Source organism: Sander lucioperca, chromosome 16 (genome assembly GCF_008315115.2).
Source record: "Sander lucioperca isolate FBNREF2018 chromosome 16, SLUC_FBN_1.2, whole genome shotgun sequence".
Taxonomy (NCBI): domain Eukaryota; kingdom Metazoa; phylum Chordata; class Actinopteri; order Perciformes; family Percidae; genus Sander; species Sander lucioperca.
The window spans coordinates 31,124,367-31,149,918 of NC_050188.1; the positions used below are offsets into that span (position 1 = coordinate 31,124,367).

At 40.5% G+C, this 25,552-nt stretch overlaps 1 protein-coding gene and 1 long non-coding RNA gene across 2 annotated transcripts in view; one reads left to right on the plus strand and one right to left on the minus strand.

The window, feature by feature from the left end:
* The window catches only part of grin2da (glutamate receptor, ionotropic, N-methyl D-aspartate 2D, a), a 275,179-nt gene that overhangs the window by 138,884 nt on the left and 110,743 nt on the right, over positions 1-25,552 (minus strand). Inside the window, exons 4-5 of the mRNA XM_035992896.1 lie at positions 16,693-16,959; positions 3,652-3,839 (exon numbers count right to left, since the gene is read on the minus strand). Coding sequence (XP_035848789.1) covers positions 3,652-3,839; positions 16,693-16,959 — 455 coding nt within the window. The remainder of the gene's footprint in view (positions 1-3,651; positions 3,840-16,692; positions 16,960-25,552) is intronic.
* On the plus strand, positions 8,652-25,431 carry LOC118493320. The gene is made up of 3 exons (XR_004895317.1): positions 8,652-8,772; positions 16,312-16,315; positions 25,420-25,431. It is a non-coding gene; the product is annotated as an uncharacterized LOC118493320 (long non-coding RNA).

Genomic DNA, 25,552 nt, shown 5'->3' on the forward strand with positions numbered 1-25,552 from the left:
ACCAAATTCAGCTGCAAAATGTAATGTATAAAATTCAGTTTTGAAATCCGGAAACCCAAGGATATTCAGTGCTAGAAATTCAATGGCTTTTTAAATCCGATGAAACAGATTTACTTCCATAGCGACCCCCACGGATTTGGGCCCCAATGTCTATAATGTCTGGCTCCGCCCCTGAATCAGATAACAAGGTTGAATTTCTGTTCATGTGGGACTTGAAAGAGCTGTTAGTGGTGCAGCGGGTTAAGACTCGGCTCCCATGGCAGCGAGCGTGCCGTTTCTTTAAAGTGTTCAGAAAAACTACTGGTCCACATCAGAGGCATCATTTCTTAAGTTTCTAGAAAGGCTCTCTGGAAGGATCCAGCAGCAGCAGCAGCAGGCATAAACAGTGCAGTAGAGAGCAGACTTCCTGTAATACACCGCTGTCGGGAGGCGTGGATCACTGTGTCACATTCATTTCAAATATTTAATTGTAGGGATTTGGAGGACACAGCTGGTGTATCGTTTGCACCCCTCAGTATCCAATAATTACCGGTCAATTGGGTAAATGGTGCGTTCAGGCGATCCTCATCAAATTATTCAGTCGGAAAATGACCCAACCAATTAATACCAGAAATTTGTCTTTAGTCACTGGTGAATATCTCACTTTTAAATAGACCAATGGAAAATGTAGTCAAATATAAAAAAAAGTGTATGTAAAAGTATAAAGCAGCATAAAATACTCAAAATAAGGTATCTTAAAACTGGACCTACGGTTCTAGAGTTATTTTGCACTAGTAGCAGGTTGCAAATAATGGAAGCCATGCAGGCATGAACTCCAATTTAAGAAAAGTTTAAGTTTATATGGATTTATTACCACTTTTAACTTGGTACAATATTTATCAGAGGACCAAAACATTGTAAATACTGTAAAGTGAGTTTTTGACAGTGTGGGTTATTTCAGATGTTTTTTGATGCCACACACCAGTCTACAGTATAAGACTTTCTAGTGTACATGAACTTTGTATTACTTACTTCCTGCTGGTGATAAAATTGGGAATTTTGACTCTGAGGAGGATTGCCTGAACGCACCATAGAATCTTGTCTGAGTAAGTCTAATTCACTTTTCCACTGCGTGGCACGGCTCGACTGGACTCTACTCAGGCTTCCAAGCGAGCTGAGCCGATACAAGAAGGTGGAGTTAATACACTGCAGACCACTGAATGGTCAGAGAAAATCGCCACTGGTGCAACACAGGACATCATGCACAAAAAGACAATCTACAGACAATTGCGAGTGCAATTTTTTTTTTTTATTCACTCGACCCAGATTTTAAAAAAAATGACAGATTGCAAAACTATGCCATGCAATTTGACAAAGTGCGGACGTTCCACTGTTGGGTTGCCGATGAAAGGATTCAGTAAGTGGCGCGTTGAAGATGATGTCAAAGCAGTTTCACACTATGGCGATCAGCTAAGAATCCCACCTACACTGGGGAGGTGGGGGGGGGGGGGTTTGATTTAGGGATGAGGTGCAGGTTCAGGCTGACCGTCAGGTCTTCAGGAGGACCCATCTGCGTTAGTCACATCACTCTAAGTATCCGGCCCCAGTCTTGGGACTCACCATCTGCGTTCCACAATGAACCGTGATGTTCTGCCTGATAGTGACAAGTGTGTCGCTCACGGGCTTTCCTTCTCACACGGACAATTATTTCACAAGACTAGAAATCGGATGCGTTGGAAACGCAGCTACGCAAGATGGTAGGAACCCTCCATTTAAATGGATTCAAGATTGCCGGTAGACAGCGAGTGTTTAAGATAAGTCAGAAGACCGACGTGGCAATCCCCAAGATGAAGTGTAGGATGATGCAAAGAAATAGTCATATCCTCAAGCTCAGCGGCATTTCATGTCTCCAAATGTAGCACATCGAGTAGTAAAAAAAATGTATTTTGACCTGTTTAGGAAAAAAATAGAAAACTTATTTCACAGTTTGTAATCGTTGACCTAGTTTGGATTTTTGATGCAATACAATTCAAAAAAATCTCACTAACAAAGTGTTAATTCTGGATTGCTGAACTGTCTTAGGTAAAAAAAAAAAAAGAATCCTTTTTAACCCGTCTGCCCCTACCCTTCCCATCATGACTGAGGTGGATTTATTACTTCAAATCAATAAAGGATTCCACCTTTCACCTGGTCAGTCTATTTAGATTAGATTAGATGAAAATTTAATGATCCCTGCAGTGAAATCAGGTCATCCCTGGAGCAGAGAATACATCATGGACAGAGCAGGTGGTCGTAAAACTGGACTGTGCACCTCTCTGTGTTGCTGCAGGAAAAACACAAAGGTGCACAAAGTGTGTTTTTCAGGGGTTGAAGAAGAGAATATGTATTTTCTCACTGATCCTCATATGCATGTTTAAAATCATAAGGTTTCACTGGTCAGCAGCTTTAAGGGCTCGGCCTTGCAGAACTCACTCAATATGTATGAATTCTCAATTCAGCTGAGAGAAAAGAAACTACAACATTGGGACTGCACAGAACGGCCGTGCTACTTTTGAAGGAACAACTAGCACAATCTTCCTTTTATGTATGACAAGTTGAATTTCTATGTTAATGCCACACACCCTTGGTCAATTCAGGGGTTTTGCTGCCACTGGTTCTGGTACAGCCAGAGGCTTATGGTAGCCAATGTTAGTGGATGTTTGTGAACTTCCAAATGAATACTGAGCATGCAAATCATTCTTGACTTTGGGAACGCATATCTGTCATAAAAATTCTAATCGCAAGGTTCACTTACTTAGATATTCCCTTGGGCTGTGGGTTGTGTCGGTGATAGCCAAGTAAGTGAACATTAAGTATCAATTTGTATCACAAATACAATACATACTGTTGTACGAGGCTTGCTCTGGGGACAGTCCCTTCTATCTTTTTTTGTTTAGTAGTCTCGCATTGCCAGACCTTCCTCCACAGCGCTGCAGAGGAGGGTCTGGCTAGTCCACACAGCACTCTGGGATGGGAGAAAAACGTGCTCTGGTTTTGGCATTTCTTTAAACCAATCACAATCGTCTTGGGCGGCGCTAAGCCCCAGACACAATGACGGCGCCTCTGCAAAATAGCCTCGGGAAGGAACTTGTTTTGGTGGAACGTGTACGTTCAAAAGTTGTTTTAGTCGTGCAACAGAAAACTCAGATTGGACAGATAGTCTAGCTAGCTGTCTGGATTTACCCTGCAGAGATCTGAGGAGCAGTTAACCATAGTCCTCAGAAATCCACTGGAGTTTAAAATTACAACACAAAGAAAGCAGAAGGTGACAGACATCTGGCCGAAATGAGGGACATCAGGTGGAATTTCCGGCACCACCTGAACAATCCCGGAAGTGGAACTTCGTCGATATTTAGACTATATATAGAGTACATGTACTACTCAAGAACCGTAGGCCCTGTTTTAGGATACTTAACTTGAGATTTGTATGCTGCTTTATACTTTTACATACACTTCCTATATTGATATAGACCATTTAGTAAAACAGATATGTCTAACGCTGTTTTGTTTTTATCTAAAAGTGTACTGTACAGGGAGCCCCGAAAGTCACCAACAGGTCTTAAATAATTCCCTGTAGTCCTGTAGGAGCACCACAGCCAGTGAACCCTTGAAGCCCTTCTGCTCTGCTCGTACCTTCGTGGCTCGTCCCTCCAGCCCTGCGGCCGGATGGCGAACAAGGCCTTGGGCAGCCCCTCCAGGCCCAAACCGGACAGCGCCGGTCCCACGGCAAACCACATGTGACTGGACCCGGCCTGACCGGCCGCCGAGGCTGCCCGGAAAACCAGCTCGGCCTCCTCCAGGGAACAGTACAGCAGACGGACCTGTAGGAGGAGGAGAGGCAAAGAGAGGGTAAACGCATGGAAAGTGGGAGGGAAAGGGTTGGAAGTAATTAGTAGAATAGGAAGAAGGAGGGAAGTATAGAAAGGGACAGACTTGGCAGGAGGGAGAGTAGAGGGGAAAAGGAGGAATAGACGAACAAGATAATGAGGGGTAGGTCCAAATTATTTAGGAGTTACTGCACACTACATTGACTATGTATATCAGTATACGGTTTTAGGACTATTGTTTGTATCGTTTTTTTGACTGTTTTTGTCATTTGGGACATTGTCCACAACCTTTTCTGTCCAGGACAGTTGTTACATTCCTTATTAGAAAAACGTAAAGGTTACAAATGTCCTGCTGTGGCATCCGTTTTTTGGACCATTTTGTTTGTACTGTATAAGCTAAGTGTTAGTGTTACATCTCAGTTAGGTTAGGTACTTGGAGGAATTGTGCAATAATAATGACAGATTCACACGTTTCTTTTGTTTACAGTAAATAAAAAATAAACAAATACAAATCTTAAAGTCAAGTTCAAAAAGTAACTTTCTTTGCATTCATTTGATTCCCAATTAAGATACACTGGTAAGAATTGCTTTTCATTGTTAATATGTACTTAAAAACAGTTCTGAAATGCAAAATAATAGAATTTTATTCATGTGATAAAACATGCGATTAATCACGATTAAAAAAATGAATCGTTTGACAGCCCTAAAATAAACAAATGATTGAGATGTAGTAGAGAAATGTGTAATTAGAAAAGGAGGGATGCAATGTAGGTCAAGTATGGGGAGTAGGGAATAAAGGACAGAAAGTGGATAGGGAGGCAAGAAAAGAGGAATAAGGGTTAAGAGAGGAAGAAAGAAAGGATAGAGCAGCAAGGATGGAGAGAAAAAGAGGACAATCACATCCTTACAAAGAGGGGAGAAGAGATATTGAAGGAAAAGGTTAAAAAAAAATAGGTTATGGTCAAAGATTAAGGAGGGAGATGGGGGGAAAAGGAGGAATATCAAAAATAGAGCAAGAGACAAAAGGATGAGGAGAAAGGAAAGTTGACAGAGCATGGATGAAAAGAGAAGTGCAGAAAAAGAAAGGAACAGATGTGAGAGAACAAAAAGAGGAAAAAAAAAGTGAATTCCCAGCCCATGTTTCAACCTCGCTGCTTTTTGGTCCCATAATGCTCTTTCGTGTTTCCTTTACAGTTATGGATTAGACTCATTTATACACTTGGTGCACTTATACGTTAATGTCTCCCCTGTTTGTTTATTTTTTTAACACGGTGAGCTGCACTTGAAAAATGGCGCCTCTTGGTCTGCTTGCAGTTCCTTCTCGTACATTATTAAACAGGGTGGAATTGCATGGAGGGGGAGCGGGGGGAAGCGAGATTAAAAAAGACAAAGCGAGAGTAAAAAAAAAAAAAAAAAAAAAGCTCCAGAAGAGCTGGATAAAAAAAAAATAATTAAAAAAAAGAGGCTGAAGTGTGTGTGTGGTTGACACTGAGGGTACTTCAGATGATTACTCAGAGGAAGCACTAGAGGAAGAATCGCGCCACAGTTTTGTAAGACTATTGGAGAGGTTATACAACTGAAATTAGTCAAAATCGAAGTGCTTTACAAGAACACCCTCCGATACCAGCAGGCGTGTGGTGTGTGATCGTGCACATGCTGTGCATTCGCCGACGTTACCCGCGTCAGAGAGGACAGCCGGATGACGCCGATTCCATCCCACTCGGCCGACAAATGGAATCGAGGTCGTCATCAGGACCGAGCTAACGCTCAGTCTCTGTCAATCACATCCTCTGAGCACTCACGGTATATTTAGATCTCTTTACATACGGCGCTGGCATTTCTTGAGCTTGGAGTTTTGTCATCTAGGAAATGAAGAGGATCCTGCCTGTCAAAGTGTTCTCCTCCTCAGAGGGAGCCGAGGTTCCCTGCTTTCTGACATCCTTCAGAAGCCTAATTTGTTACAATTCCGAGCCATCAATCACTCTGTTCGTGCGGGTGTCTCATTTTTCAAACGTTGGACATCTCATTTTAGAAGAAAACGTTTCATTTAGATCTCTGTGGGGCTTCATATTTTATCGTGACAGACTTTAATTGCTCCAACATCCAGGTTGAAATGCAAGAAGTCTCTTTTGGAAATGGTGAATATTCGCACAAAGACAGACATCTTTTAAATAGAGGAATGGAATTTCATTTGGTGCCACTGTTTTTATGTTTTACACTGCGTTGCATGTTTTCCAACAGCTACATAGTTCTCTCTTAACAGTTAACAACAGCATCTTCCGGAGTAGTCAGTACTCAGTTCCTTCCCTGTATCGAATGTCTACTTTAAGTTACATCTGGCAAGAGTTCCAGAGTAATGACTGCAAAATAAACCAATATGACTTTAATGTGTATGTATGGTGTATTTACATATGCATGTCTGTATATACTAGGGCTGTCAAAATAACGCGTTCATTTCGATTAATTAATCGGAGAAAAAAAATGACACGTTAGAAAAAATGACACGTTAAAAAAATAACGCAAGCACGTGGCTCGACCGTGGCTTGGTAGCGTTGCATTTCCCCCGACTCATTTCCTGGTTCTCCTTCTCCATAAACAACATGGAATCAAGGAGAGGGTTAACTTTTCCTGCTACAGATTTCCCACCGTGGTCAGAAAGAACAGGGGAGACACTTTGCTTCTCTCACTATGACTCTAGAGTCGCTACTCGCTCCGAAGCTAATCGCCATCACTCTCTCACTGATCCCTCGCTCTATCACACAGTGCCCACACACACACACACACACACACACACAAGTGTAAACATCAGTCCACTTACGTAGGCTACGGCGAAAGCTCTTTGTGGAGCCTCCGCAGAACCATAAAACAAGCTTTAGGTTCCAGAAGTTCTTTTCTCCAATCGACGTCTGGAAAACTCCGTATATAAAGAGTTTTAGCCCATGCCTTAGGCTAACCAGCTACAATGTGACTCATAAGCATACAACATATCATTTCGAGTGAAAAAACTAAGAGAAAATCCCCAAAAAAGTCAAAAAGGTACAAGACTGTGTACATATTTTCATTTCCGAGCGAAGGAACTACTCATCCCAGAAATCACCACGCACCGCTGAATAATATAGTCGAAGACACAACCGCGAAAGAGCCTCTTGAACAACTTCCAATCCGACGACAGCCTTGCACACTTTTTCCTCCAAACATAGTGATTTTTATAAAGTGAATGTACAGTTAACAGTAGCCTACAGTAGTAGCTACAGTAGCCTAGCTAGAGTGAACGGATAATGTTACCAACCTCCCTGCAAAACACACCACAACTTTGTAGGTCTTGTCCCTCATGCTGGCCCTTACAAAAGCCACAAGCTGACCCTCGGACACACCAACATGACATCATGACTTCGCGTAAACATTCACGCCACTTTAATACTTTAATACTTTTCGTATCTGTACGCATTTTGAGCTATCCGCATGTATGTCTACGCTCTATACAGCAGACGGCAGTCTGCTACGTCACAGCGTAAACAAACGCCACGTGGCACTTTCTAAAGCCACGTGGCGTGTTATCGTGAGGCTACGGTTAAGGATAAGAAGAAACGGTTGGGATTAGGAAGAGAAGAACGGGGTCTTCCCCTGTTGAAGATCTCTGCTCTAAAGGAGTATGCATTTTTTTTAAAACATTAGATTAATAATTTGCATCAGCTGCGGCAGAAAGTTGTCAGGTCCGCAATGGTATTTATGTCTTGCGAGAAGTAGAGGAATTCTTCAGGGGCACCGGAGGCTAATTTTATTTCCAGGTGTAAATCAAATACAGATTATTACCATGCAAATATCACTTGTGAGGCATGTTAATGTACGATGAGAGAGGGAACAGGAGTAGAAAAAAAAAGAAGCTGGGAAAAATGGAGAGAGCAGTAAAGGAAAGCCTAAGCAGGGAAACGGTCCTCTCTGTCTGAATTATGCTCACATCACAGCCGAGGACGAACCAAATTTAATCAATGATCAAGAGTGAGCGTGCGTGTGTGCGGAGAGGATTTGAGCATTCACTCAGAGTGCAGGGCTTGTCTAATTCAGTACTAAACCTGCACTAAAATGCAACTACAGATACATTATGACAAAGTGCCCTTTTGGTTTTTCATCAAAGGCCTCAGCATCATAGGAGAGGATTATGCAGAAATTGACATGTAACCCAGCAGCATTTCAAAATGGAACAGTGACAAGCTGTGAGTAACACAATAACGGAAATAACAGGCACTATCATAGTACAATGACAGATCTGCAATCCTGAAAAGATAAACCAGCACAACCGAAATCTGGAATCCAAAAAGGTTTTTGGCCTAATAGGGCTTTCCATTTGGACTCGAAAGTCGGATTTTCCGAGGTCAAATTCGAAAACAGCCCCGACCTCGGATTTCCGAGCACGGATCCCGGACAACCTCCTACAATATCAAGCTCAAAATCCAACACTGCTGCCCTGCGCATCAACAGTTGAGAAAGTTGTAGTAACATACAGTTATTAGCACTTCTGTCTTATTTGTGTCTCATTAAATCAGTCATAGGTAGAGGTGTGAATCTTCAGTGATCTCCCGATTCGATTACGATTATTATGTCAGCGATTGGATATCTCGATGCATCACGATGCGTCAAATACATTTTTCTATTAAAGCCATATAGGATATTTAATACATAGCTTTTCAAGCTTCAAAACCAAAACATTCTGCAGTGCTCTAATACAAAATAAATTGGATACATAAAACTACAGCACTGAGCACATGGCACTTCCTGAATGTGCAAAACATAAAAGAATATGTAAACAGAAAGGTTGTTAGGCCTACATTAAATTGTAAACACAAATAATCGATTATGGCCTGGCCGATTATTCGATGCATGTCCACGATTCAATGCATTGACTATTTGATTAATTTCAACACCTCTAGTCATAGGGTAGCGTGTGTACAGTTAAGACACCTTAAATAACTTGCGTGCGCAGCAAGCACAAGTTGTGATTTTTGCTGTGCACATGCGTATTAGTGTCCTCTTTGATCGTGGGAAATCCGAAGATATCAGCAAAAGTTCTTTTTCGAAGGTGAGACTTCACCATGCACTCTCCACAATGAATAGCTTATTATCCTTATGTGACTGTTAAACGTAACTGGTATCATCACAAACGTTATTCTGTGCCCTAAAAACAGGCACATTTCATGGTATTGTGTCATGCATGGTCACTGTAAAATCTAGAGAAATGTGCGAGGTGGCCAGCACTACACATGCCATCATTGTGAAAGTGAGACGCCTGAATCAGTATTTTTTTCTTTGTTGTTTGTTTACTGTTACTTTTGATATTGTTATTGTTGTTATTGGAATGTTTCCATTTGTACTGTTGCAATACCTCTTCGTTAAATATCTTGTTCCCGTTTTATACATTTTAACCAGTGCTAATTTAAATAAAATGAATGAATTTAAATGGATGAGTAAACAAACATGCTGCCCAATTGTCATTTTCTTTATTTGTCTTTATTTATATTTCTAATGAACGGTTAATTACCTTTACATCATTAAAAATGGGTGTCTCAACTGTACCATGGTACTGTCTCAACTGTATATATAACTGGCTACCACACATGCGTACAGTTGAGACAAAGTTGAGACAAAAAGCACCTTCATTTATGAGCTAATTGTGGAAAATATAAACTAGTTATGGGTATTATTGATTGATAATATCATAGTCTACAAGCTAATGAAATGTCATGTGGCATGTCATGTGGAAATTCACTTCTTTTCAGTATCTATTTTTTGTGTGAAAAATCAAAACGTAAAAAGTGTCTCAACTATACTCAGTCTAGCCTACACACGGTCCTGTCCATCTTCTGTCTGTGGACATGTTGTTACGCTGTTTGTATGCACACAAACCAGTGGAATGCGTTGTTATCAACTGATATTGCTAACAGTGGCTAACATGACTAGAGCTAATGAAAACAATGAAAAATACGACTTGTAAATGTAACTGTTACGAACGCGCTAAACTAACCGGGAACGTTAAAACCACCTGGACCACTGCAGATTAGCCTAGCCGCTAATAACAAAATTCCCTCTGCTCTGCCTCCTTTTCCCTACGTGTTGCGTTTAAGTGTGAGCCTAACCACCCTGGGTGACTGCAACGCTTTCCTACTTCAGGAGGGGTTTCCGCGGTGTCACTGACCCACCTCAGTATCTGCGTAGTTTAGCGTTCGGGAGACGACCTTTATATACTCTCTATGGAGACGACGACTGCCAATGGGACCGCGTAATTGGCATAATTGGGTGCAGTCCTTGCCGGACCAGCCCCGCTCCATCTTTCTTCTCTCAGTTCAGATAAAAAAAATAAAATAATAAAAAAGTGCATATAGGCCTACAAAGGTTTGTAGTGGGGAAAACACGTAAGTCATTCGGTCCTTTGTCTTTCGTAGTGTTCTTCCGCTCCAAAATTACAATAATCACAGACACCTGTGACTGTGTCCAAATCTTTTTTTTCCTTTCTTTTTGTCTTCAAAAAACTTTAGTATTCAAGGACAGGTACACAAACACATTGAAAACATTAAATGCATACATACATACATACTAGGGGTGGGAATCACCAGAGGCCTCACGATACGATAGCATCACGATACTTATGTCACGATACGATATTATTGCGATTTTAAACATATTGCAATATTCTGCGATATATTGGAATTTATTACCTTTTTTCCAACTTCAAATTTTTCCCAATTTCAAATCATGTCCACAAAGGAAAATTTTGTCAACATCTGTTTTATCTAAAAAGATACATTTCTCTGTTTGTTCATCTCACTTCAATTGTATTGCTGCAAAATGGGATTATCAAGCAGACAAACTGACCTACACATATACAGTATAATAAAAGATCGATACTTGGCGTCTGTGTATCGATACAGTATTGCCACGGAAAATATCGCGATACTATGCTGTACCGATTTTTTCCCCCACCCCTAATACATACACATACATGAAAAGGGGATGCATGAAATTTACATTAAAGAGGTTGTAAGGCGTTGTAAATGTTCAGATCTGAATGGCTTTCTTATTTGTCAGTCCTTTTAAAGTTTCAAAATATAAATTTCATGTCATTTTTAAATTGGTGAATATTCTGTTTTCTTTTAAATCATTTACATTTATAGATATACAATTTTCCAAATAAAATTAAGAGATTCAAAATGAAAACATGGCATTTATCCAAATCATTTCCTACATAGTAAAAAATAATGTCTCTACTTTGTAATTGTGACTGTCCAAATCAGCATACAACCACCCCCTCCCCCCTGATGTCACGTCAGTCTGACCCTGCTCACTACCTGAAGACCCTAAAAATTAATATCATAACAAGAACGCATTCAACTCGGGTGTGACGTCATTCCGAAGTCAGAATTCTGACTTTTTTCTTAGAATTCTAAGAAACTTTACTTACTTACTTATCTTCGCCCTGCATTTTAGTCCTTCCCACGTAATGGCTGGAAAGTGTCCAATATGTTTGCATGGCTGTTTTCTTTTATACTTGTAGCCTATTGATGTTAGGTAGGGGCTAACATTAACATTTTGAAGCCATCTCATGAGATGCAAAGAAGAAAAAAAACACACAAGGAAAAGATGTAAGGAAAGAAGAAACGCCACCATTTTCAAGCTCCATCTGCAGCAACGTCAGTGCTGATGGTGTTCCAGCTGCAGCACCTGTCAGTTTAACCTCTCTGGAGCATCTTTTGATCCCTTTGAATTAAACACTGAAGACACAATATTCACTTTGACAAAATCATTTTACCACAAGATCTACTTAGTATCAGTTCTAGCTTCTACTGTAAATCAGATTGGCAGCTGTCACACTTGTTTTGTATTTGTACAGATAATGTTGTGCGCTGTCCTAATAATAATCAAGGTGAAATAGATGTTGTCCATTAAATTGAAAGGCTTTGATAAGTATCCGCAGATGCACAACAAACAACAGTTTGTAAGTGCACTTTATTGTTATTTATTTCCATTACTTCATTATCACATTGAATGCCATCAATTAGAATGCCTTAATGTGTGGAAATAATTTAGTTGGAAAAAAAGACTTAATGAAAAAAATATTTACATTATTAATGTTTGAATGTAAGGGATGTAACGATACACTCAACTCACGATTCAATAGGATTCCCGATTTTAAGTTCACGATAAGATTTTCTCACAATGTTTTTAACTGAATGAGCTGCAGACAAATATTCCTTTATTTATATAAACAGTGCAAACCAACGGATGTGTACTCTTATCAAAAGTGCAACTGAAGTTGTATTTTATCTTAAATAAAAAATAAAAATGAAAAAAAAAGAATACGATTTTTAAAACAAATCCCACATCAAAATAACAAAAACAATCTCTTCAAATAAATAAACTAACACGACGTAGTGACGTCTGAAGTGAAATCAAAAGAACATTACGCCCTAGGCTGTTTAAAAATTGCATGGCGATTAATTTTTCATCTCAACCGGTTGTGATCTTTACACTTTTGAATCGATTTTTTAACCGATTCACGATGCATCATTACATCCCTATTGGCTATGCACACAGGTTTAAAAACTGGCCCGATCAGCCGGTGTGTGCGATCGCTAACAGGGTTCCAGTATCCAGTAAAGGGGTGTGTTCATCCGATAACTTTTGCATACGATGCTCTGGTATTTCCTCACTCAGGCTCCCTTGCCCATTTATCTTTGCTCTTCCAAAGCTGATACACAAGGGCTGCTCGATTATGGAAAAAAAATCCTAACTACGATTATTTTGGTCAACAGTGAAATCACGATTATTTAACACGATTACTCATTGACTTTTGGAAAGAAAAAAACAGTGAAACAGTTAAACAAAAAAACACCTTGAGCTGTGAAATTTCCCGTGATACTTTTCCAATTTGTTTTTCATTTAGAGCACGAGACAAAATCAGAGTTTACGTGCAAAACGTAATGTGCAGAATAATCTTTTTTCTCGATTACTCTGTTTTTGTGATCGTTAGGAGCCAAAATCATAATTGCGATTACAATTTGATTAGTTGCACAGCCCTAAGATACAGAAGCCTCCGAACGTACTTTAAGATACAGTGGCAGACCCATTAATTCCCAGATCACCATTACGAGAATCGAGTAGAAGACAAAACAAATGAGACATACAAGGCTGCTTCCAAGCACAGTGCTCCTATAAAGGCCGGAATACAAAACGCTATTTATTTTTTCAAGGACATCATGCTGATATATTGTTGTTAAAAATACCAAATTTTGATGGATGATACTGATCCTGGAAGACAATACCCAGAGGGTAACATTTGAAAAAAACAACACCACATCCTTGGATAATGTCCAAACACCTTCCGCATAACTGCCCATTGTTTACTTTTGTTGATGTGGAAGGGGACATTTTAGTGTTGGACATTTAATAATAGTTCAGCAGCCGCAGCAGTTCTCAGCTAACAAATGTCTTTTAGCACCATCATGTCAAGGTAGTTTGAAATACCACCGGACATTTCCAGTTCATGTTGGACCTTTGACACAATCGATGTGTTTTAAACATAACATCTGATACCGGCAGCGGGCTTAAAGGGTAACTTTGGTATATATTTCCCATGTTTTTGTGTCTAAGTGACTAATGGAAACAACCATTTTAAAAATTGGTCCAGTATTAAGCAAGACAAACAAGCTGCAATGTAACGTTAATGGGCAATTGTGCACCTTCAACTTCCGTCCACGCTCAGATAATTATTCTAAGTGTCTGACAACATTACATTGCAGCCTGATTTGCGTCTGCGGGGTTCCAGCGTTCTAGCTCAATACTGGACCCGTTTCTTAGACTTAGAAAATAGGGTTATATATAATAAGACCATATATTATATACCTAAAATAGAAGTTTAAACTAAGTAAAGCAGTAACGTGAACAGTCTATAGTGCCATAGAACAATAAAATCTGAGCGGCAGTTGCTGGTTGTATCTAGCCGCTACAGAGCTCCGGGACGCCTGCTACCAGCGGCAGTTGTTTAGCCGCCAATAGGTGACTGCGATCCAGATGACGCTCCTTTCAGGGGCCGTGGTAGTGGAGTTAAGCCAGAAAAAGTGAGCGTCATGCAGCGATGACAGTTAACTTAAGGCACCAAAACGACTAGTAAAGTTTAGGAAAAAGATGGTAATTGGATTAAAACCTGAGGAACGAATGAACGTTTCCTGGGTGAAAGTATTTTGTTTTTGTGAGGAAGTGAACTCCGCTCCCCGGCTTGAAAGTGTTATGTTGACACCACGTTACGCTATTTCATTCTGAGATGATTTTCCATTGGATATTGAAGTTAATAAATAAGTGTTTTGGCATGGCTGGCTGAGGGCTCCCCCCCCCCCGTATATACATATATATATATACACATCCCCACATCTAAAGCCCATGGATAGTCCACTCCCTTCCTCCCCCTTTCAACATTTCATATCACTTTCATTACATTACATCATTCACTCTGGACCTTTTGCCTTTGTCCATTCTTCCTTTTATTTTATTCTTTCTTCCTGTCTTGCTTTCTTCCTTTCTCCCTTTCATGGACTTCATTTTGACAAAGGTCATTTACTCTGACAATGGTAAAATGATGAGAGCGACGAAGGAACACGAATAAAAAGGATGCAGTGTGAAACAGAGAGACGGAGGAGATAATGCTCATGTACAAAGACAAGGGTTAGGGTGAAGGAAGACAAAAGATCTTAGGCACCCAAAAAGTCCTTCCTCCATATCCGATGTGTTAGAACAGCTAATAATCGGTCACCTCTGTCCATTCGGCCATTTCTTCTGGACTATGTTGTTTGTCTGCCGCTTTTATGTTCAACAGCAATGATGCAGAAACAGAGTCTCTTTATTTTGAACCTTTTAGAGGTTAGCGTTTAGAAAAAGTTTCCTGGGTCACTGTACAGTCTGATGTCTGTTCCATTTTAAATGTGCACTTTTAGGGTTGCTATCCAAGACCAGGGTTTTCCCTGCCATTATAAGGTTAAGGTGCAGTACCCGAGCCGTTTTGGGCACCTAAGCTGAATGAATGTAACTAAAATGTTTTAATGATTGTAGTCGGACTTCTTTAGCGAGTTTTGTCTTTAAAGCTTTGGTCCGTAACTCGAGTGAAGATAAGTAAATAAATATAGATAAATAAGTTGCTGACAGTATATTACTGTAAATTTACGGTGAAAAGTTTTAGTGTAGGCTTTTTTTATTTTCTACCAAAAATGTTTCAAAGGGGGCAGTGGTGGTCTAGTGGTTAGAGAAGCGAATTTGGGACCGGGAGGTCGCCAGTTCAATCCCCAGACCGACAGGGTGGGTGGTTTTCCCCTCCCTCATCACCACCACTTAGGTGCCCTTAACCCCAACCGCTCCAGTGGAGGCCAGCAGATCAGACTGTGGTTGTACTGGGCAGCTTCCAGGTATGAATGTGGAACTGTGTAAATCTGACAGGTCGTCATTGCAAATGAGAATCTGTTCTCAATCGACTTACCTGGATGAATAAAGGTTAAAAAAAATCATGAAAACTAATTGAGAACCATTGCTTTAACCCTTGTGTTGTTGGGGAAAAAAACACTTTTGTTGTCCGTTCTCTACAGGTTTTTTTTGATACGTTTTATTGTGTTTTTTTCAGCGCTTATTTTGACCCCAGGACAACAACGAGGGTTTAACCTTTTGCTCCTCTGCTGTGATTGGTCACTTTGTGTTTTATAACTGTATGCTCGGATGTCCCGTGGGAAAAAAGGAAGCCAGACACTGTTAAAGAAGAGCACCCTCCCGTCGTCTATAGTTTATAAGACGTGTTATTTCTTTGCAATTCTGCGCTGAAAAACCTTCACACAAGTGGACTTATCATACAGGATGAAGCACTGCTGAAGAATCCCTCGGTAAAGAATGCTCAAGTGTTTCAGGAGAGCAGCTGCAGTGCAGAGCTACACTACAAAGCTCCCAGGTGTGTGTGTGCGGTAGTGTGTGTGTGTGTGTGTGTGTGTGTGTGTGTGTGTGTGTGTGTGTGTGTGTGTGTGTGTGTGTGTAAGTGCTCCCCCAGGATGTCAGTGTAAATGAATAGTGTGTCCTCAGTCAACCTCCCCTAAATACAGCTTTTACTGTAATCCAATTTTAAATGGTGCAATGCTATAGCTTTCCTTAGAATCTTTCCTCTGGTTAAAACGCCTAAAGAAGTAACTTATAAACTCACGACTGCAGGTGCAGAGAGAGCGCCGTAGATATATATGGATCTGACAAATTTGATCAACCTGGTATTGAGTTTTTGGAATCCAACTGATGACGGGTGTTGTGGAAACACTCATTTCTCAGGTTAAATATTTGATATTGCAGCTTTTAGAGAAATGAAATCATATGACTTAACATAAGAGATATTATTTTACTGTATGACTTTTGTTTTATCTCTTACAGTCCTACTGGAAACTCCTATATGTTAAAGCTATGTTTCCTATATTTCTGTGTCAACTTTTCTTCACTCTGGTGTCATGACTCTGTTATGAAAAGTGTTTTTGACTTGTTTTTCTGCCTACGTGCAGTTTTGACTTTGACATAACTATGTCTGGGAGTCACTCCAACAACTGTTTAGATAAATGATTGAAAGAGCATGAGGAGTTTGAGTGACCTTATATGGGGATGCTGGTTGCTGGGATGTCCAATGACAAGTTTTGTGCCTATGTGTAAAAGGAACGAAACCCATCCGGTCTCCCTGAAGATTCTTTGATTCCACAAATCGACCTAAGAAAATCTGCAACATTCTCCTTCGACACTTGTGTCCAGCAGGAAAGAGCAACTTTAAGAGAAGAATAAAAACGTGACTCACCTGGGCTTCGTTGTCTTTGAGCAGCCGTTTTGCCCGGGCTCCGCCAGGGTCATCAGTCACGTTAAGAATCACCACGCTCTTCTTATCCCAGCCGATGAACGAGCCGTCAGTCATACCCTCCACCATGGCCAGGAAGTCCTCGTAGCCGTGGTGACGCGTGGTCACCACAGAGAAGGAGGTCCAGTCGTACTCTTCAAGCACCTCGAAGATAACCTCAAGCTGGAGGGAGGTGGAGCAGGTGAACTGGAGGTAGATGGAGCCGCTTTCCTGGAAGCATTGAGAGACAACATGAAGCCATGAGTACATGTGGGCATTCTGGTTCATAGTGTCCCTAACTAAATGTTAGAGGCTATCAAATACAGACAAAGGTCAATCAGAAAAAAGGCGGATAACAAATCAATGTTACCAGTTCCAACTGTTCAAGCTCGTTGCTTCCTTTTAGACAGAATTTTAGAAAGGTTCCCGCATCCCAAGGTTTCAGCAGTTTCTTTGGTGGTTTAAAGTTATCATAACCAGGGTCACAAGGAATCTGCGGATGCAGAATTCCTAAGATATTCCTCAGATTTTTCACAGAAATTCCTAAAATATTCTTCAGATTTTCTGCAGATTTTAAACAATTTTAATAAAACTCAGAATGTTAACACATCTCTGCCCCAAGCAGAAAAACAGTCCGCTAAATTTTGCAGAGATTTTCATTGTGGATTAACGCCGAAAACTATATATATATATATATATAAAAATCTAAAGATTCGATTTGGGTCTGATCATAACTGATAGCCGGAGTTATGAAGATAATACTCAAGCTGTAATAAACCATAGTTTTCCTTTAAGGTAAGTTATAAAAAAAAAAAGCCAACAGGATGCAGTCCAGTCTCCAGCATTAAGTCAGAACTTAATGCATCTGTTAGCCCAACTGGGTGAATAGCGTGCAGAGAGTGATGAAGAAACCAACACTCAGCTTTCACCTTAACTAGTCTGTATTGGGTATTAAATGCATAAACGATATGAACCACAATAAACGTTTGCACAGTTATAAACACACTCAGTCCAAAATACACAGTTAGCACTACAGCTACCGAGCTAATCTGCTTGCATGTTTACTGCCGGCTCACCATCGTTTGCTGTTTGAGCCAACATTACAAAATACTCTAGTAGACCACACTCACTGTGGGCTTAACAATGTTTGACAATGGAGACATTTCAGTAGCGTTAGATCATTTCAAATGATGCATGTCTTTTTACTACCGTGGCATTGAGATCTCTTCATTATCCGACATTCTTCAGACCAATTCTGAATAGAGCTGGTGGAAGTCTTTCACCGGGTGAAATCTAAATGGGAGTTCTGCAATAAAACTGCAAGGGCGACGGGTTGATTAATTAAGAAGCTTTACTGTATTTTTTTGTTTTGTTGCTGTAGTGAGTTTTAATTTGTCCCAAGGACAGTTGTGTTATGTGCTACTTCAATCTTTAGTCCAGGCAGACAAGCTAACAAGCTATCAAAAAGTAGCCCACTGACATTGGCATTCGCCGTAAATTGTAACTGCCATGGATGTAATTAAGAGACTGTTGGACTCAGTACTGCAAGTCTCCCAGTTATGATGAAGTGGATCCATACAGTAGCAGTCTAGTTCTTGACGTTCTCATGCAGTTCAGCTCTTTTCTCTGCCTCGTGGCTGACTAACTTCCGTTTTCCTCAGAGGAATAACAGTCTGTCTGTCAAAAATATCCTTGACTTTTGAACGAGGCTTTCAGTGTCAGTGAAAGAAACAGTGATGGCCTTCTTCCGGCTCCAGTCACATTTAGTGTAATCTGGATAAATGAGCGGCTCGCTGATTGAAAGAGGAATTAATTTCTTTCTTTCTTCCAATTGTATATTTCTCGGCTCTAGAACAAAGGAAGAATCCATATAGGAGAGTTCTAATGAATGTGAGCTTAAACACAGAAATAAAACAAAGGACTTATCATGACAGTGTGAATATTCCTTGGCACTTTTCTTCAACATTGTCCAAAGTTTTCAGGAATTTTGTTAACAATCAATGACTTGACTCTCAAGACAATGACTCTCTTCCTGAACATAAAAAAGAGGCAGTGAGCATGTGTTCAAACCAATCATCGAGACTCTGCAGCTTTGTGTACATGTAGATCAGGAGTGTCAAACTCAATTTTACTAAGGGCCACACTGGAAAATGAGATTAGCATCAAGGGCCAGACGTGTAGTTTACTGACACGCTTTTATTTCGAAAAAGTCAAATATCTTTGACTGCGTTATTGCATGTCTTATAAATTATTTTCACTTACAGTGTGGTCGACATAAAACCCTAAAAAAGTCCCTAAAAAAGGTCCTAAGCGATCATAGAAAAAAATGCCAAAAAAGGTAGAAAAACTTAAACGTCGGCAAAAGTGACAAAAACCTCAGAAAAAGCATTCAAAAACTAGGTGGCCCGAAATCTATTGTCATCCTTCATTGATATGCGGGCCAGATTTGGCCTGTGGGCCTTGAGCTTGACACATGTGATGCAGATGATCAAAAAGGAAAGTCTGCGGCTTCCCGTGTTGACAGGAATCACCTCAGGTTACGCTGCTCTGAACTAGGTCAAATTTCAAACCAGCATCATCCTGATTTATGATGTGATGTAAGATGTTAGAGTAGAGTGTACAGGGAACATGGTATGGGTGTAGTCCGGTGGAATGTAAGTATATTTACTCAAGTACTTGCGTACAAATTTGGGGTACTTTACTTGAGTCTTCTCTTTTCATGCCACTTTCTACTTCTACTCCCGCTACATTTCAGAGAGAAATATTGTACTTTTTACTCCACTACATTAATCTGACAGCTTTAGTTACTTTACAAATGAAGATGTTTGCACACAAAACACATGTAGTTTATGAAATATGACTAGCCAACAAGTCCAGCTGAAATGATTAAACCATTAAACACACAACTGTTTGGATCGTTTCCAGTTTCTAAAATGTGAGGATTGTTTTGTATTGAGTACTTTTCCTTTTGATACTCAGTACATTTTCCTGATGATTTTTACTTAAGTAACATTTTCAATGCAGGACTTTCACATGTAACAGAGTGTTTTTACAGTGTTGTATTAGTACTTTTACTTAAGTAAAGGATCTGAATACTTCTCCCACTGTAGTCTGAAAGACGAAACATTTTCGTTCCCCCCTTGGAAGCTGGAGCTAAAAATTAAATACTAGCACTCTGGGAAAACACCAAGAAAAAAGGAATGACTGGCATTGCGTCATAGTTTTTCGAAGCACTGTTGACACAAGGTTGATTGCTTCTTGTCGTGAGTCAGGAAAGAAATGCATGACTCAATGTCCCAAAGGCAATTGAGAACTGATTAGAGTTTAGCTATTCAAATGTTTCTCAAATGCAAAGCTACTCCGGAGGCAAATAATGCCTGTTGTGTTGAAGCCCGATAGGCAGGGTCAGAGAACAGTAGCTTTTTCAGCCAAAGTCACATTCGACAAACACAGTGGAAAAGGAAAGACACCTTGTGCAACTTCCAAAGCCAACTCACCTCAATTACAGCCACTTTCGATAATGGATATTTTCAGAATCTGACATTTCAGTGCCAAGCCGAGCGCGTTACATTAAATCTTACCATAGCTGAAGTTACACTTACAGTATGTAAAAATCACAATAACTACATGACACTGTCAAAAAGATCCACTTAGAAACAAACCTAATCTGTCATGCTTAACGGCTTTGTTAATTATTATTACATTAATTAATGTAGTTACTGCTAATGTCTGTCAGCAAAACATTACCTTTTTGTCACACACAGATTAGCCAGTTGGAGTGCTGAACACCCATTGGTCTGTAACAATGAGCAAGCAAGCCTTAATTTAATGCAAGGAAGGACAGCAGTCATCATGACTAACTGGATCGTACATTGCAATTGAAACTTGTTTTGATCCATTGATTTGAACCCTAACCCCAATATACAGAATATTGATTGCAATTGCCAATACACAGTTTCTCAGTTGTACACAGGATTTCCACGAGATTCCACTTCTGGGATTGCTCCGATGCCGCCGGAAATTCTGCCGGACGTCACTCTTTTCGGCCGGATGTCCGTTACCTTCCGCTTTCTTCGTGTTGGCCTTCTAAACGCCCATTCGATTTCTGAGGACTATGGTTAACTGCTCCTCAGATCTCTGCAGAGTAAATCCAGACAGCTAGCTAGACTATCTGTCCAATCTGAGTTTTCTGTTGCACGACTAAAACAACCTAAAACACATGTTCCACCAGAACAAGATCCTTCCCGAGGCTATTTTGCAGAGGCACCGTGGCTCCGCTCGACACCGCCCAAGATGATTGTGATTGGTTTAAAGAAATGCCAATAAACCAGAGCACGTTTTTCTCCCATCCTGGAATGCTGTGTGAACTCGCCAGACCCTCCTCTGCAGCGCTGTGGAGAAAGGTCTGGTAATGCAAGACTATACACTGGACTACTGAAATACACGTGTGCACTAGGAAAATCTCATTTTATACACATTTTCTCTACTCAGGAACCAGAAGCAGTTTGGATGCTGATGGGCTTAGCAACAGTGACAGAACTAGAGCAATTCTGACTAAATGTTCCTCTTCTTCATTACTGCTTAGTGATGAGGCCAGAGCAGCATGTTCTATGATGTGTGTAGCATTTAGAAAATAACTTTGTCCTACAAGGGACTGCAGTCTAAATGCAACTACAGATTCTTCACTCAGCTCTAATTTCTGGTGCCAACACTAGGAGGTACAGGCCTCTTTTACAGATGGTGGCTGTTATCCATCGATATTACTCACAGGCCTGAAGCGTTTGTCACATCCAGAGCTGAAATGTACATTTCCGTGAAGAGTAATGTCTGAAAAAAGGAGCCTTGCTTCAAGTCTGTGCCAGCTCATGCTCTGATGAGAACCTAATGTGGTGTTAAGAAGTGAAGCAATAACTTCTGCTTGTTTTCTAAAATTGGTACGTTTAACTAAAGAGCCTTTAGGTTAATGTGACAGTATTATAAGTATTAGTGCTGATTAGTGCTGGTCTTAAAGCTGCTCTATTTGTATATTGACAATGGATCAACTTGCAGCCGATACAGAGTACTGATCTGATACCAGTGTGTTAAAAAAGACATGTATTTTAATTAGGGCTGTCAATCGATTAAAAAAATTAATCTAATTAATTACATACTCTGTAATTAATTAATCGAAATTAATCGCAAACATAATTAATGGTGCCTGAACCGATACTTTTTAAGAAAGTAAAAAAAGAAAAGAAAAAAAGGGTACTAAACAACAGTTGATGACATTAAAGAATGGCTTGTTTATTGCTAAGGCCATATGGTCAAAATTAAATGATTTAATAATAATGTATAACAATAACAATAATTTATTTCACTAGTAAATTGCTGTTGAATGACAAAAACAACCACCAGGTGGGAAAAGGACATTTACAATAACTTCAAATGCACCACGAAGCTGTAGTTTACCAGTTTCATTGAACGCACCATCTGTGTTGTTTTTCCGACGGCTAAAACACAGTCAAACTTTACACCGTTCAGCGTTAGCTGTCAGCATTTTAACCGTGTTTAATCCAGCTACTAGCTAGCGGTAGGCTAACGTTAGCTGCTGTCTAGTATAGTGTTAACTAGCGTCACATGCAGCGGTGTTTGTGTTGCCGTCTGTTTCAGAGCATCAGAGAGAAGTGCAGACATATCAGTGGCACCAGATTTCGGTAGCCAGGGTTGGCAGGAAGAAGATTTTTACAAGTAAATGTTCCAATTAATGATCCAGGCAGCACATTCTCGTCTCCCTCCTTCATTTTACATTCCAATGGTGGCTAGAACGGCTGGAATGGATTAATCTGCGTTATTTTTTCTCAGATTAATTAATCGAAATGAACGCGTTATTTTGACAGCCCTAATTTTAATGTTTTAACAGCTGTATTATACTATCACTGTATGGATGTAATATGATGGCTATTATTGTTGTTAAACTCTTAATGACACATGAACAAACACGAGCAATAAACGCCGAAGAACTTTCTTTTACTATCCAGTTTGTCAGTCAGTACGGAAAAAGATCATAAAACTCCTTTACAGTAGATTTCCTTTGGGTCTAAATTTGATTTCAAACCTTTATTTAAAACTTGTGGTATCGGATAGGTGGATAAACTCCAGTAGCTGCCGATCCCGATACCAGCATTTTAGGCAGTATCAAAGGCTATTCTGATACTTGTATCGGAACATCTCTAGATCAAACGACCAGTGTTGTGCATAAAGATGCTAAAAGAGCGTGCTCATTGAACATGCTCATGTTTTTCGTGAACGGTGAACTAAACAAATCCGCAGCAAGTGAACCGTGTTTTACGGCACCTGAGGATCCGATGTTTCTGCCTGTTCAAAGGAAGTTTTTCCTCGCCGCTGTCGCACCAAATGCATGCTCTTGGGGGTAATTGTTGGGTCTCTGTAAATTAAATTGAGTGAGTGTTCTAGACCTACTCTATCTGTACAACATATCCTCATGAACGGGTCCGGATGATATCGTACGAAAATTTATGCACACTAAAACATATGATATCCTACGAAATCAGGAGACCACCGGCTGGTCACGTGACGCCAGCTGGCTAAGAGCTCCATGACACCGAGAGGCAGTTGCTAGTTGTTTAAGCCGCTAAATAGCTTTGTGACCCGGGCTACAGACCTCTGTTGTATCAGCGGTAGTTGGTGGTTCAGTTACCTGAAAATAGGTGACTTTGAACCGGGTATAAAGCACTGTGAGCTGCCGGTCGTTTCGGCGGACATTACAGTTAAATTTAGTCAGAGCCACAAAATATTAGCGTTTTGCCGTGATGAAAGTTAACATTAAAAAAAGATCGTGGTTTGGATAAAAACACAAAAGGAACACACATTTCCTGGGTGAAAGGCTTTAGTTTTTACTGGGAAGCGAACGCCGCTCTCTGGCTTATAAGTCCTGTATGTTAACACCCACCCATCCACCCCGACCACCTCCCTTCGCGGCCAGCCGCGTTCTTATACAGCGGCCATCAATGTGGAGTTTACAGCAAAAAAAAACATGGAATGCTCACGAATTGCAGTGCTTAACTTTTCCTGGCTTTTTGAACGAATTCGAAACGGTTCATGAGGACAGGCTGATCTCTAAAGTGTCCTGACTGAAATACTTCTTATGATTTGACACCATAACACAATTGAAATAAAATTGAATTGTTTTGATTTTACGACTAAAGACTTTCTGGTTTAGTCTCACCGCTCTCATCAAACCCATTTCCAGCAGATGTTTTAGGCGAAAAGACTTCCCATGTAGAGTTTAGATTCTCGGCCCAAGCCCGAGCCCGACCCGAGCCCGACCGGACCTCGGGTCGGGCTCGGGCCGTTATTTTCCGCCACATCCTCGGGCCAGGCCCGGGCCGGACCCTTGATCAAGCAATTTTTTTATTTTTTTTTATCCATTACCTTATTATCCTATTTGGGTGGGGAGATAGCTATGCCATAATCAGAAATATTATAAATATATATATACGCTATATAAAAGTAACAAATGTGTACAAAAGTTAGGCTGCAGTTACAAAATGCAGCACTTCATGCGCGGAGTCTCCTCCTCTCGCACGCATCACACCGGGAGCTTGAAGATGTAAAGAAAAAAAGGAGAATTAACTTTGAGCAAGTGTGGAGGAAAGTCGGAGGTATGGAAGCAGTTTAAACAAGTCGTGGGCAGTGACAACAATATGTTGTTCATCATTGTTTCTTTTTTTTACGTTTCTTCATTCGGATCCACTTGCGATCCGTTCCATTCTAAACAAACAGCGCAGTTTACATGCTTCGTCCTTGTTGTATTATTCTAAACAGATTTCTGTAGTTCAAACAACTCTGAATTGTAGTTGAGAACGTCAGTTATAACGGCCCACGTATTAAAAAATTGTCGGGTTTAAATCGGGCTCAGGCTCATAATTACAGTTAATGTGTCGGGCCGGGCCGGGCTCGGACGCAACGTGCTCGGGCAGGTTCGGGCTTGATTTTTTGGGCCGATCTAAGCTCTATTCCCATGATCCCATGATCTTAACAAATATGTCCCAGATTTCTGCTTGGAAAGAGAAGACTGCTTGTCGTTTAGTCTGTCTGTTTGTTTTTAATGATATTAAGGCATTTAATGGGTTTATTTAGACAGTGACAGAAAGAAAAGAGGACAGAGAGGGGAAGACATGCAGCTTCCTGCTCATCACCAAACAGCTAGTCTCCCTTTGCCAGACCTTCCTCCACAGCGCTGCTGAGGAGGGTCTGGCTAGTCCACACTGCATTTCGAAATGGGAAAAAAAACGTGCTCTGGTTTATTGGCATTTCTTTAAACCACTCACAATCGTCATGGGCGGTGCTAAGCACTGGGAAAAGCCGCAGTGCCGCTGCAAAATAACCTCGGGAAGGAACTTGTTTTGGTGGAACATGTTTACGTTTAATAGTTGTTTTAGTCGTGCAACAGAAAACTCAGATTGGACAGATAGTCTAGCTAGCTGTCTGGATTTACCCTGCTGAGATCTGAGGAGCAGTTAACCATAGTCCTCAGAAATCCACCAGAGCTTAAAATGCCAAGACAAAGGAAGCGGAATGCAATAGATGTCCGGTCTAAATTAGTAAAATCCGGCAGAATTTCAGTCGGCAACGGAGCAATCCCGGAAGTGGAAAGTCATGTACATTTATGTTATGTTATGTTATGTTCAGCAGTGCAAATGTACTGCTTGTGTGCTTACGTGCTGAGGTGTTTTTTCCTGTTCCCACACTGTTCTTATCTTTATGAGGATAGTCTGTGAGTTGCTTTATTTTCCCTCTCCTCTCCTCATGTCATGCTGTATTG